This window comes from Ixodes scapularis, unplaced genomic scaffold (assembly GCF_016920785.2).
Source record: "Ixodes scapularis isolate PalLabHiFi unplaced genomic scaffold, ASM1692078v2 PGA_scaffold6__148_contigs__length_123643588, whole genome shotgun sequence".
In the NCBI taxonomy this organism is placed as follows: domain Eukaryota; kingdom Metazoa; phylum Arthropoda; class Arachnida; order Ixodida; family Ixodidae; genus Ixodes; species Ixodes scapularis.
The window spans coordinates 90,620,883-90,635,165 of record NW_024609881.1 but is presented as its reverse complement, the minus strand read 5'-3'; the positions used below and the strand labels follow the sequence as shown (position 1 = coordinate 90,635,165).

Below are 14,283 nucleotides of genomic sequence, written 5' to 3'. Positions count from 1 at the left end.
ACGACTAAAATTTATCGTCTGCTTGATTGTAAACACTACATAGTAATAACGGTCGAGAGTCTGCGCACCCCACTCCATATTCCCCGAGGCCTTTTTAACTCGTTTAATGTATGTTATTGGATTGATGGTGGTTCTGTAGAGTGTCGTTGTGATTTGGATGAATAGTGCTCGGTCGAGTGCCGACCACATAGCGGTATGCGGTCGAGTTCTATAGAACTGACTGCCTCGGCGCAGATAAATACCACGCTTGTTTGTGCGTATACACTAGCTATGGCCAGTTCTGCCACTTGTGCTTTCAAGAACGTAAATAATTACTACGCAGGATCAAGATTTTGGTTACTTATGAAGAAGCCGACATCGATTAAGACGAAGTAGCAATGCTTTCGACCATAACGTTAGCATATTTAAGCGATAAAAAAAAAAAAAAAAAACATTTAATCCGAAAACAAAATATTTGTCCCAATAAACCGGTTATTTAGAATTCCGCGTGTATTCTCGAGCTCTACTGGACGCTATTTTTAAAGTGAACATTTAAGGCGATTGCCAACTTTTGAATTTGCCTTGCAAGTTTTATTATTTCTCAAATTCTGGAGGTACGTTCGAGCTTAGTTTAAGTTTTCAGTGATCGATAAAAAACAGTGATCACTATTTATTATAGATATACGAACGGTTTTTGAACCCCTATTCATGTTCATGTTCAGAAACACTTTTTGCGAGTTTCCCTTAATTTTTTGTTTTGTTTTACCACTTACTAATACATTTTGTACTAGTAAGTGACCGATGTTATTTAGCACTCTTCAGTATCTTATAAAGTCAAAATATCAAGCGTCAAAAAACAATACAATTTTAACAGGTTATTGCCAACGAACTGAAACCAATTTATTTTTTTAAGCGTCGCGACTGTCAGAAAGCTTAGAGCGGTGATTGGGATCTCATGCGCGAATTGATGATTCCATAAGAAAAGCATATCAATCAATCATGTGTTTTATCATGCACTAGGAGGGGTGCATGTACACGAGGTAAAATGATAATAAAAAATATATAACTAGTGAGAAAACATGAGTAGTAAACTTTTCTTTAAGTTTTCATCATGAATGAAGAAGTTTACGTTAGAGTTACCAAGCGTGTCGTACATGCATTGCTTGCGTGTCGAAGAAGGGCCAGATTCTAAGTCAAAAGGAGAAAAAAAAAAAAGAGTCGTGGATTTTATTTTGTCGCCGGGGAACATGGAATGAGATTCCAGTAGGTAGCAGGGGAGAGTCAATAACCGCATTGACGAAGTTTTTCTTTTTCTCTTTCACATCTTGGTCAAAAAATTGAAAATCATTTTATTTGTGCTGAAAACTTCCCAAGTGTAACTTTCCCCTCTCCTGCACAGCGGAAACACGAATGCTCTGGCGCGGTAGTCGAAGAGAACCAATAGTTCGAGCTCCGACAAGTAGGGGAAGAAACGGCGCCATCGTCGCTCCCTTTCCCCCTCTCCCCGGCTAAACAGATGGCGACACGGGAGGAGAGAGGCAGCCGAGCGGCGCGAATCCGCAGGGGAGCTCCTAACCCGAGTTCAGTCGGCGCTCAGACCGGCGGTCGCAAGGCACTGTCTGCAACCAGCTGTCCCCGAACAATAGGACCAGATGCAGCACAGGCGACCCGAACGCGACCGCTCGTCCATGTGAGATGCACCGACCACCGTCACGGCAGCTCCTCACGGCTTGTTTCATCTCTCTATTCGTCTTTCGCCTCCCATTAGCAGACGGCGCGAGCGTGTTGTCTGCTTCCGCGGCCAGGTTCCAGAAGACGTACCAGGACAGGGACGTGGATGTTCTCGAGACCGCTGATGGTCGTCATCGGACGGACGATGAAGATGGTAACGAGATGGCGTTAGTGAAGGTCTCTGGGCCAGAAAGTCTTGAGAGGAGGCTTCCTAGAAGCCTCATCATCGGAGTCAAAAAGGCGGGTACCAGGGCGCTTCTGGAATTTTTGAGACTGCATCCGGATGTGAGGGCAAGCGGACCGGAGACGCACTTCTTCGATCGGCACTACAACCGAGGTGTGGAGTGGTACAGGTAAGAATGTAGTTACGCATGGTGGATTTTTTTCGGTCGCGCACCAGTCACCTAGCTGTGTTTGGAGATTTGTGTTTGTCCCCTGTCGCCCTTTTTCTCCTTGTGCATAGATTATTATCGTCATTCTTTTGCAGCTGGCTTGAACATTTGCATTAATTGCGTTATCATGCGCTGCTGCCGCTAATTGTTTCTTAAGATATGTGCTTCGTGAGATGTGACTTCGAATATTTACATATCAGAGCGTAGCGCGATGTAATCTTTCAAACCTTACTAAATTCGTGAAATCATAAATTAATCAAACCTACACCAAAACTGGCGCGTAAAAAAAAAAAAAAAATAAAGGGAAGTATTTTGGGTTCAAACAAATTGGTTACATCAAATATTCTTAGTTTTGAAAAATATATGCATGCTACAGTTTTCTGTTGAATTTAAGGTATTCATTATGGCGAAGCTTGACAAAGTGCATATTGCAAATGCTTGTAAAGAAGTCTGACCATATTGAACCGCGGATGTTTTTATACTGATTTGGTAAAGTCCTTATTTTTTAAAGCTAACACGATTGCAACATAATTATTTGCTTCTAAATCTAGTCGATTACAATTCGAACTGCCTGAAAGTATATAGTTAATTAAACAGTGGCGCCACCACATAAAAAAATGATTGTCATTATATTTCCCAATTGGTTTCACCACCCTACTTGGCCAACATTTGTTCCGCGGACCTTTTCGATTAACTAATCACCTAGTCGGTCCTTTTCTGCTTCATATTCCCTTTTCGCAAGTCCGCGCAATCAACGCCTGTCCGCCATTGATTGACCACACACTCTGATCATGTATTGGACACGGGTGTTGACGACAGCGTTCGGCGAGGACTCGGATCCAATCACGCGCTTCGTGTTCGAGCAATGGCGACCGCCAATGTTGCTCAATGAACTTTTGAAAAAGGGTCTGTTGTTTCGGGGTCCGACTTGCGCCGCTCTGTGATCACAAAACCTGGCAGTTCGACGACGGAGCCATAGAGTGCCTGGTCGGAGATTTGGAACGCGAGGATCTCGTAGCACAGAGCATAAAATAACCATTTCTCGGGGAACCTGGACGTCAGCGCACAGCTCTTACAGCGGCGAGGACCCGAAACACACTTGTTCGCTCGGGAAAAGAGTGTTTCGGTGTCTCGCCGCTGCGCGGCGCCAGTCACGGGGCTCTCCTCTCATCCGTTGTCTGCCGCTCCACCTTTTCCATTTCGGCGGCCGCTTCTCGTGGCCATTTGCCAGGTATATAGAAGGCTATGGGTAATCCCATGAAAAGGAGGTATTTGTTTTGTCGCTCCTTCACGCCACTAAGGTTGTTAGTAGGGGCGGAGAAACGGCGGTTGCGAATCGAATAGTGCTACGTCATTCTTAACTTCACCACTATATGTCGTCGATGTTCCCAGCACTGTGAAGACTATGAACGACGCGGTGCAATACTGATAATAATTGGCGTTATCTCCTCTCTTCTTTGTTGTTTTTTTTTTCCCCGTAGGGTGGCGCCGCAACCCCCTCAAGCTTGCGAAAAACGTAAATTCTCACTCAAAGTGAATTGCATTACCTCTCCTGGTATGCCGGAGGAGGGACAGAAAATGCCGATTCCCTTCAACTAGTGAGGCCGAAAAGTGACTAAATAACACTCTATACTTTTGATAAGCTATAAGCAAAAGTGTAACTTACCAAGGAGCAACTACATTGCAATAATTTAAGTAGTGTAATTAAACATCTCGCAGGCACGGTTTTTGTGTCGCAGGATTTAGTGTGGGAGAGATTATAAAGCGTAAACCAATCCTCGTCTTTTTTGTTTTTGTGAGCCCACACGCAATAATAAATGCTGCTGACTTAAAGTATTCCAACAACTTAACCAAAGTTGTGAATATCAGAGGAAAAAAAAACCTACTACTGTTTGCAGTTTAAACGAACGCGTTATACGCATACAAGTACAGAACAGGGTCTGCGAACGCAAAGAGTGAATGCGCTAGGGGACGCAAGCTACCGCCCGACACAAGAGGTGTTGCCGTTGCCATCCGACCATAAAACAAACATCCGCAGTGATAGCACTCTTCGAATAAGCTAACATTTCTCCAAAGTTCGCGCACGTAGTCTATTTTAGTAGCGTGTTCCCAGATTTGTTGCTGGAAAGTGTTTATTTTGTGGGCATGCTTTTCTGAAGCAGGTGTTTACCTAAAAAAAGAAAGAAACTAACATTTTAGAGCCAGGTTTTATGTTTGCGGTGCTTGACAGCGAATCTTGAGGTGGTCTGACTTTCTCCAGACGACAAAGGCATCCCGATAACTGACAGCAACTGTTCGTACGGCAGTGATCGATAGGGTGCTACGGGAAGCTATCTGGAGCGCGTTCGAACGGGGAGGTAAGGTTAACTTAGCATCAACGGTAGCGCTTAGGGAGACGTTGAACTTCTTCCCCCCTCCGCCCCCCCTCCCCCGAGAAAAAAAAAACATCTTGTAAGTTTTGATAATGACATACATTCGTCCCTAAATAGACTCGCGGGGAATAATTAGGTCCCCCCTCCCTTCCCCCCCAAAAAAGTCTTGCACAATATGGATGTCTTAAAACACACACACACAAACACGCACACAAAATAGCTATGCCGTGGGACAGAATTTGAGTTAGAACGAAACTATTTCAAAACTTCGACCCCAAAACGAACCATGCTGTCCAACCCCAAATGAGTCTCTCGCAACGTATATATTGCGCTGAAAATCTTTATTTTGCAGAAAAAAGAAACCTTTGTTTAAAGCGTAAAACTTTTTTTATTGAATTCCGCCCCCCCCCCCCCCCCCCCGAAAAAAAAAGAAGACTATTCAAAATTTTCTCTCGTTCCGTTTGTTCGTGCATTTCCCGTTAAATTTAGCGAGGGAAGTTGACGGCACGTGACCTAAGTACCGATTCAGTCTTTCAGCTAAATTTAGCGAGAAAATTGAAGTATATGCCCCATACAGAAATTCAGTTTCCCCACAAAATCTAGGGGAAAACTTGACGTCATGTGACCTCTCCTCTATAGTGACTAAGACACACATTCATTTTTTAATATTTTTGTCTACCTTTAGGTAAAAGTGCGTTTTAAAACAAGCAAAATATGGAGAGAGAAATAATTGACTTAATGTTTTCCCACTCGGTAGTGGGGATGAACTTTGCATTGTAAAAGTGAAATACTTATTTTAATATACCAACAATTACAATCTGTGTTATTTCTACGGCACCGGACTTTTTATTATGCCGTATTTTAGTTAATTAGATTTTAATATTGAAGATACCTCATCAATACCCAAGGGAATCACACTAAAAGTAGATATACCAGCTTAATTGTCAGAATTTAAAAAAATGTGTCTGTTTTTGTGATCATGTTTTCTTACGTAAAGTTTAGAAATATTAGCGAGCAGCGTGGTAAGAAATATAAGTGACATCTGGCGATGTCGTATTTTAATCACATTAAAACTCGCGCGTTAAAATCTTTTTTTTTTTAAATGTTTCACTAAGAATGAGCATCAACATTCAATCCTGAAAATGCGCATGGTTATCTCAGTTTGGGAATGACCATATGATCCATTCATGAGGATTAAGAAAAAACAGAATTAGAAATGTAGGATGTTCACAATTTGATTAATATACCACATAACCACCTTAATATCATAGATGCATAGTCTTGATTTCTGAGCCCTGTACTTCAGAATATTGAAGTAACTAAGACGGACGCTCACTAACTGGTAATTCCGTTACGATCATAATAAAGACGCGGTTCAACTGTTGTTTTACTTTGCGCAGATACCACTTGGAATGAATCCCTGAAGTTAATGACTCATAAAACTCGCGTTATATTTCCCTCCCCCCACAATGGTAGTCGAATAAAAAAAATTCAAAAAAATTGAGCAGCGTTTTTTTCTCAACTCGCAGCCAGCTCAAGCGACCATGTGGCCATGAATCCGATTATATGAAGCCAATGAGATATCGAAAGAAAACGCTCGCTTTTATCATTGAAATTACACCGCAACAAAGTTTCTTGGTCAGTGGCGTTCCCTGCCAGTATACTTTCGTCCCACTTCTGCGTGTAAGCTCGTGTAAGGTGGAACGCTTCCAAACGGGCACTCTCCAAATCTCTCTCAACCCTGAAGCTGACACCCCCCACGAACACATGGGTGCAATGGGGGGCAGCATCCTTCTATTAGTTCAGGGGCCAGTGATCGCTTCCGTGGAGTTGGCAGATCCGGTAGCACAGCTGTTCTGCGGGGAAGCCGGGCCGCTCTTCGACTTGGGTAGATTTTATGGTCCTTTTTTTTCTCTCTCTCTCCCTCTAACTGCTCGCAGCATTCGCAATAACGACGTCATTACGGCAGTCTAATGCGGAAGCTGGGAGCCTATTAATAAACAGTAAATGACACAGTTAGGGGGCGACAGATCGCAAACGACACCAGTTACAACCACCCAATCATTACCAAAGTAGAAAGTAAAAGAATTGTCTGAAAGCCGACCTTCCCGGGAAGTTCATGCCCTCGGCGCGTTAGAGCACCCTATAAGAGGGGACGTGTTAATAAATTGACTGGGGTCACGTGGTGCTTTATTTTTGTCGGGGATTCGGAAGGAGAAGAAACAGAAAAAAAAAAAAACAGGAACGGCAGCCCGGTAAATCACAGAGGGGGCAACCAACAATCTAGGAAGAAAAAAAAAAAAGGACATACGAGAATTGATTTTTTGGGTCTCCCCCCAAAAATGCTAGGTCACGTTTGCTAATAAAGTTGTTCCCTTGTTCGCGTGCGAAAGCAGACAAAGAAACAAATATAACCAAAAAATTGAGGGGGAAAGCTGGAACGGGTCATGTTCAAAGATGACGTCACAAATCATTGCGTCTGCGTTCACGCTAATAAAGCAAAAACCTGAAAAAAAAAGCTGGATGCCACGCGCGCGAACGACAGGGAACGAAATTGAGTTTTCTGTCGTCGCAATTCCTATCGCAATTTTTTTCTCGGTTGTGTGCTTACCAAGTTTTATTTTCGCGACAAATACGCATAGAGTGCTTCTCTTTAATTTCCAAGCAAAAACGAATAAAAGAAAAATTAAATTATTTGGTCTATTTCTTCTTCTTTTTGCGGTCCCAACTAATGCGAGCGAAATCATCACCATCATTTATATTACTACTGTTTATATATATATATATATATAGATATATATATCCAGCAGATGCGCAAGGTACATTTTGGTCGTCTGTTTTCTTGAAATTACCCCGAACATATCTACCTTATATTTTCAGCGGGTTTCCAGTGTGCCGCGCATGAAAAATGAATACTATAAAAATACAAAACGACGTCTGCATTTGAAATAGTGAAGACATACGCTTAATCTTTCTTTTCAGCTATGCTACTTCGTCCCGAGCGCTCGATCATTTAGATTTTCAATCTGCTCCTTGTGAAAGTTTGTCCCGTCTCAAAATAGCAGCCCGTTCTTTGTCCAGGCGCATAATGAAACGGTTCAGGAATACAATTATTTTTAATGGCTACGTAATAAAGAAAACGAAAAAGAAACGAATATAGAGTTAGGGTATCGTGCGCAGAAACGGATTCCTCAATTACTGAGTAGAGCACACACACAAGTGGAAGTGTGCATACCATAGTATGGACGCTTCAGACATACAGGCGTGTGGATATATTTCTGAATGAGTATATATGCGTTTGTGGGTGCACTTTTGATGCGCTTACGAATTGAGCACGAAAAAAAAAAAAAGATTGTAACGCAAAATTGTATTAAAATTAACGGCGAGACTAACACCTTAAACAATCATGCAAAAAAAAAAAAATTACCGGCCGAAACGTGATAGTAAATTACAGATGCCTCTGGAAGTTTTGACGTCAAAACAGCGAATAAGATTTAAGTGGCTTTTAAGACAGGCCGGAACGTGGCAACATTTTACTAAAGCCTGATTGTTTCCATCGAATTGTAGCATTGGCGGCGCTCAGATTTAGTGTGAAACCAAGTATAATTGGATTGTTGACGTGTTTCCGTCAAATATTTCAATAAGTGTTTGAAATAACCTATGTCCACGCCTTGAAGCGGAAAATGTCGTAAGGTCAGAGTTGGAGAGCAGGAGATTATCGTGACACTGCTACGTATAGGAAAGTGTCTATTGGTCCTTCGATTTGTGACATTTTTTCCCTTCGATTTGTGACATCTTTTCTCTCGGAATTCTGTCCCTTAAATCCCAGAAAGCAGATGCCTCTGAGCCTCCCGGACCAGGTAACCATGGAGAAGACTCCGAGTTACTTTGTCACCAGACAGGCGCCCGCCAGAATCCACACTCTGTCTCCGAGGATGCGTCTTCTGGTCGTGGTCCGAGACCCCGTGACTAGGGCCCTGTCCGACTACGCCCAGACGTCCTCCAAGCGTCCAAACTCCACACTGCCTTTTGAAGAGCTGGCCTTCGACGAAGACGGCGTCGACCCCAGCTGGTCGGCCATCAGAATCGGACTCTACGAGCGCCATCTGTCCCGATGGCTCGAATACTTTGCACCAGGACAGATACATGTGGTGAGCGGCGAGGAACTGGTTCGCGATCCCGCTCAAGAGATGGCGCTGGTGCAAGACTTTCTGGGCCTGAGGCGCCTGGTGTCCCACGACCACTTCTACTTCAATCGGACCAAGGGTTTTCCGTGTCTCAAGAAGAGCGAGGGCAGCGGAAGTCCCCACTGTCTCGGTAAGACAAAGGGGAGGACGCATCCTAGACTCTGTGACAGTGACCTGCGGAGGCTGAGGTCCTTCTTCGAGCCCTACAACCGAAGGTTCTACAAGATGGTCGGAAGAGACTTTGGGTGGAATGGTGAACGCTAGCCGGATTGTAGGCAAACATATCATGTGCAGGCGTTCAGGCTGTCATGTAAAGTCATATCAGAAGTGTTTTGCCGTGCGTGAGCTTCAATTAATGATTAGGGCAATGAGTGAGGCAGAGCTAAGTTCAAAGTGAATTTCGTCAGGTTCAAAACTGCGGACGTTATTCCCTTGCGCTAACTTTAGAGGAGGTTGGGAACCTTTGTTAGGCGTGGGGAGAGAACAAGGTAGCAGAGACAGGAAGGTATGCTTTATCGAAGCATTAAAAGGAAGGCAATTTAAGAATATAAGACATTTCCGTCTTGATTGCAAACAAGAACCTGGCAACTATATCGTTGAAATTACTCGAGGCAGCATAGTGATGAGGTCAGTGGTGCGTCATCTAACGTTCACGGTCTGGTGAATTTTTTGGTGTTAGACACTTGACTCGCTCTTGGAAAACAGTAACAACAACGAACATTGAATGATAGGTAGTAATAAACTGACAAAACAGTTTTATAAAAGCCTTTAACGCGCATGGCCATTTTGTGGCTTCATCTATGTGACGTCTCTCTTACCTCATTAAAGTACTTTTATTTAAGTAGTAAAACACTGGATGACCAAAGTGTAAGTAATCAAATAATGAAACTCTATGACGTGCTCTTTTGTTTTGTTTATTAAGTTCCAATTCTTGGTTTATCAAGTTCTTCTTGAACTTCAGAGACGTCAAAACAGTTTGAGGTGAATGTTGTATACTATGGTATAGTAGCGCACCAGAGAACGAAACAGGTTGGAGCAAAGTGTTGGAAATAGTAGGGTGATAGGTTAAAGCCTGGTTTGTCTGCGTTGCGACTGCGAGAAACCAGGACATCCCTGCTGCTTATATGGCGTGCAAAGGTGATTCTTTGAATTGGATTCCACGCTTCATACGAAGCACAGATGTGCCGGTGCCTCGCTTTTGCTTTTCGACGCAACGCACTCAAACGCAAGTATCTGAATCGGCCTTAACACTAACTCCAGACGGGGCAAGGGGATGGAATCCGCCATAATGTAGTGATTCATATAATTGAAAATTAGACTGCCCGTGACCAATATACCAACGCCTCTTATCGGCGATAGTTGTTTTTATACGGTTGTTATCACCAGCTAAACCAATCACACACGGGAAAAAAAGCAAGATGGCGACACGTTTACTGTGCCCGATTGGTGTAGTCTGCGATAGCAAACACGCCATGACAACGAACGCCATGACGATGCCCCTTGGCGGTGTCTGATTGGCTCCCTAAAACCGTAGCGTCGTCTGCGTTCGGCCCTAAAGTGAAACGGAGTAAGATTCGGATCATGGCTGCTGCCACTGCTTCAAGAACAAGAGACTTTTCAACAGTTGAGACTACTACATACACAATCTACCGAAGATGCCCCAAAAAAAAAACGCGATTGGAAAAATAAAAAAAAGAAGACATGAACGTGTTCCGACTAGGCGTACAGCTAAGACTTTACAAGAAGTCTGCTCTAAACAAATATGCAAGCTTCGCCAGTCGATCCATCACCCGGAAAATCATGTCAAAGTAGTAGGGCAATCAAGGCCGTCACTAAAGGTGTCCACACAAACACTTCATTCTTATCTTTTGTCTGCTTCAAATACCAGAGCAAAGGGGTTTCGCAAGGTGGCAGCTTCAGACTACTCAAGACCTTCTAGTGACCGGTGGGCGGAAAAGAAAAAAAAACAAAAAAAAAAACAAACAAATTGAAGTGATGAAAAAAAAAAAATAAAGCTTGGGTCAAACAAAACGCGTGAACGTTTGGCGGGACTTGATAACGCATCTACCTAGATATTCGTCGTTTGGAATGTTGCAGATATTGAATTAGTTCGCGGTTCCTAAGTAGTAGTTTCAAAGGGGTGGTTAGATAGATATAAGTGTCCAGAGAATCCACGAGGAGAGCATTTGTGATGTTTTCTTGTCGCGACCGGTTGGATGTTCTTGGACGCGGAAATGATGAGCACCTTGTCTGAATATTAACTTTGAAGATTCATACAGCTTGGTTCCGCATAAATCTGGAAAACCTAAAAGCTTGTCCACGAACCACATTTTGGGCAAGAAAACGGACACCCTTTCATTCAATGAATACTTGAAGGGTACCGTTTGTGGTCAGCTTTCCATCAGGCACTGAAACAGGTATAGCTACTAAAACTCCTAGAACCGACGTCTTTATAAGCAGCTAGCAGACATATCACAGCTGTCTTTGTTGGGGCATTATTTCTTGATTTACAAAGTAGCTTAAAACAAAACCACGGACAGCGAGCTACATTTTTAGGATGGTCAAGGTAATACCAACATTTTAGAATATGTTAAAATGATCAAAAACAGCAAACTTATACGTTAAATAATACACATTAAAGCAATTCATTTTGAGAAAACCTATAACGAAATAAACAAATTCCCACTAAGGCTAAATACAAACTCACAGTTTAAAACGAACGAAGTCAAAGTATCTCGCAGAGGCAGCGCCTTTGCCCGAAGCTTGGTCTTTTAGTTTGTGGAGTCTAATGACAAACTGAAAATCAAATTACTTTTAGTTTGGAAAGCCAAATGCGCGGCTGTCTTATGCTCCAGTCTCGTTGTTTTCTTGTCGGTCCTCTATCGGGACACTGCAGGCATCACGTCAATTCGACAGTCACAAGTTGAAGTGGAAAGCACGTCGCAACACGAATTTACAGCTGTTTCTTGGCACCGATATTTTCTTTAGAGCTGTGTTTAGAAACTGTAAAATGCGGGAGGCCTGGCTACAGACAATCCTTACCTTCTTTAGAAAAGAAAAGTACGTCAGCATTATGCGAATGACGAGTGTACTTGAAATAAACGGACGAGTGCATGTTGCAAACGCTGTGACAGAGTGAATTACTTCTAGTCGTCGAATAAAAACTGGTGCAAACACTTACTACCGCTTTACGAGCGAATAGGCTAAAATCCTGTTCTGAACCCTCTTATGACTACTGGCGACCGGCTGCGTAGCAGCGCAGCCTAACAAAAGAAAAACGATTTCTAGCCTATTCGATTGTAAGCAGGTGCAAGCGTGTAAATTAGTCATCATGAGCCTTTTGCAAAAGTACCAAGAGGCCATGCGCGAGGCGTGCAACGAATCATGGGAACGTCCGCCGCATGTACAACGTGATACCGAAGAGTGCGAAACAGAGAGAGGGAGAAGGTACTTCAGTTGTTTACTTGTTCTGACCCTCTGGCCTGTGTCTCCTCTATCGCCATTCAAGCTGGCCGCCGTCGTCTGCGGTGTACAGCCGGTCTTACACAGACGTTCCCGACATTCCTTTAGGCAGCGCAGACGGCGTTGCACGTTTTGCATACCGATCATCGAATGGCTTGTTCCCACATATTTTGGACACCTCGCAGGTCGTTAAACCTTGGTACATACGACACGATTGAGTAACAACTGCGGCCTGCCATTCTAGACATCGATTCTATAGTCAATCACAGCTTTTTGCTTCGTGATTGGTCCTTCGGCGTTCTAATCGATGAATTCAGCAATGATTGGCCCCGGAGCGATGATGAGATGCATGTGGATTGCCACGTCCTGCGTTGCTTAATCTGTCATTGGCTATAACAAAATAATTCATATACAATCGTCAATTTGTACCGTTATTTAAAAAAAAAAAAGGCAGCGACCGTTTATTTTTTATAATGCATGAAATACAGTATTGAAGCTGCGATCGTTTAAGATAATTTACAAGACACTATGAACTGTTTTTTCGGAGAGTGAAGTAGAACCTTTGTTTGTATCAAAAATCCCCCCCCCCCCGGCTTATATTGAGGTATACGTGGCATCAATTTCTCCGCTAAATTTAGCGGGAAAACTAGATAGGAGTATAGGTCACGTGATGTAAATTTTTCCCGCAAAACTTGACGGGGAAATTATATTGATGTGTCGCTTTTCGTCCGTTCGCGTGAAGTCAACTTTCCCGCTGAATTTAACGGGAAAACTGAAGGTGTCTAGGTCACGTACTACATCGATTTCCCCGTCAAATTTATCGGGGAAACTTACTCGGTGCATACGTCACGTGAAGTCAATTTTTACGCTAAATTTAGCGGGAAAACTAAATTGGTGTGCAAGTCTCGTGACGTCAGATCACGTGACATCAAAGTTTCCGCTAAATTTTGCCGAAAAAGTGTATGGGTCATGGGACGTTACATCGCGTGACGGAAAACTGAATTGCTGTATAGGTCACGTAGCATCAGTTCACGTGACATTAATTTCCCCGCTGATTTTGGCGGGGAAACTTGATTGGTGCGTAGATCACGTGAGGTCAAGTCATGTGACATCAATTGACTTCACGCGACCTAAGCGCCATTTTAATTTTCCCGCCAAATTTAGCGGGGAATGGATGGATAAACGGACACATATTTGGGAATAAAGTTGTTCCGTTAAAAAGAATTCTATGCTTTAATGATTAACAATTTACTCACGTTTAGCATTGCATGTTAAACATGAATTGAATCTTGCACAATTAATTTTAAGACTATAAGTGAGTTGTCGGAATGTGCAATCTCACGTTCACAAATGCTCACATCCATGTAATTCTGCGGGTCTTGCGCGCATGGGTGTGCCTAGAATTTTTAAGGACATACTCGTGTGCAGAAAGTCAGGTGCCTGTCCCACCCAAAGATACGAAGAAAAAAAAAATCGGGCAGGCAGGTTGTTATAATTACCGATCGCAAAAAGTACCCCGAAGGCATATTTCTGAGGGTGCCCGAAATAATAATAATGAGAAGAAAAAAAATCGAATGCAAGGAGTCTGTCGTTACGTAATTTAAAATCAAACCCAAGAACGAAATAAAGCGAAAATGTCAGTGAAAGGCTACACCGAAAGAAAACAAAATAATCACACTATTAAACTTAAGCCTGCCGTCGTGAACTCTGAACTTCTCCCTGTCCCAAAATCTGGCGTTCATGGGATCCATTTTTCAATTAGGAAGGTCGGTCAAACTTTAAAAGAAAAAGAAAAAACACGCAAAGTGCCTTATTAGCTTTTCTCTTGAAACACAACCAGAAAAAAAATATCGATTTATGTAATAAGACAGTATAAGACAGGACATCGACACCTGCTACGACGGCAGGCATCAAGTTTTTTTTTTTTTTTTTTTTCTTTCTTCGTTTTTGGGCGTACTCTGAGTTTAAGCAGATTTTCTCGGAAACACTTAAAAGTCTCGTACAACCTGATATTATTTAGACATTTATTTTCGTTCGCTTTCGTTCTAAATTTTTTGTTGGCTCCGATCCGGTTACAGACATACCCGTCGTCGATTTGCAACCGGACACAACGATAAGTGCGTGTATGCGATTTAACGGAAACGGTTCCAAGTGTTTAAA

The 14,283-nt window shown here is 42.8% G+C and overlaps 1 protein-coding gene across 1 annotated transcript; it reads left to right on the top strand.

The window, feature by feature from the left end:
* The first annotated feature begins 1,872 nt into the window (after positions 1–1,872).
* LOC8052183 (heparan sulfate glucosamine 3-O-sulfotransferase 3A1) lies at positions 1,873–9,045 on the top strand. The gene is made up of 2 exons (XM_029971617.4): positions 1,873–2,063; positions 8,304–9,045. Exons 1-2 carry the CDS (start codon positions 1,873–1,875, stop codon positions 8,923–8,925), a joined length of 813 nt encoding a protein of 270 aa, XP_029827477.2. The 3' UTR covers positions 8,926–9,045.
* Positions 9,046–14,283: the final 5,238 nt, after the last annotated feature.

Bases quoted from the DNA above. Each gene is read 5' to 3' on its own strand.
- LOC8052183 (XM_029971617.4), top strand. From the start codon at position 1,873: ATGGCGTTAGTGAAGGTCTCTGGGCCAGAAAGTCTTGAGAGGAGGCTT. The intron at 2,064-8,303 runs GTAAGAATGTAG...CTTAAATCCCAG, and splicing joins CGAGGTGTGGAGTGGTACAG to AAAGCAGATGCCTCTGAGCC.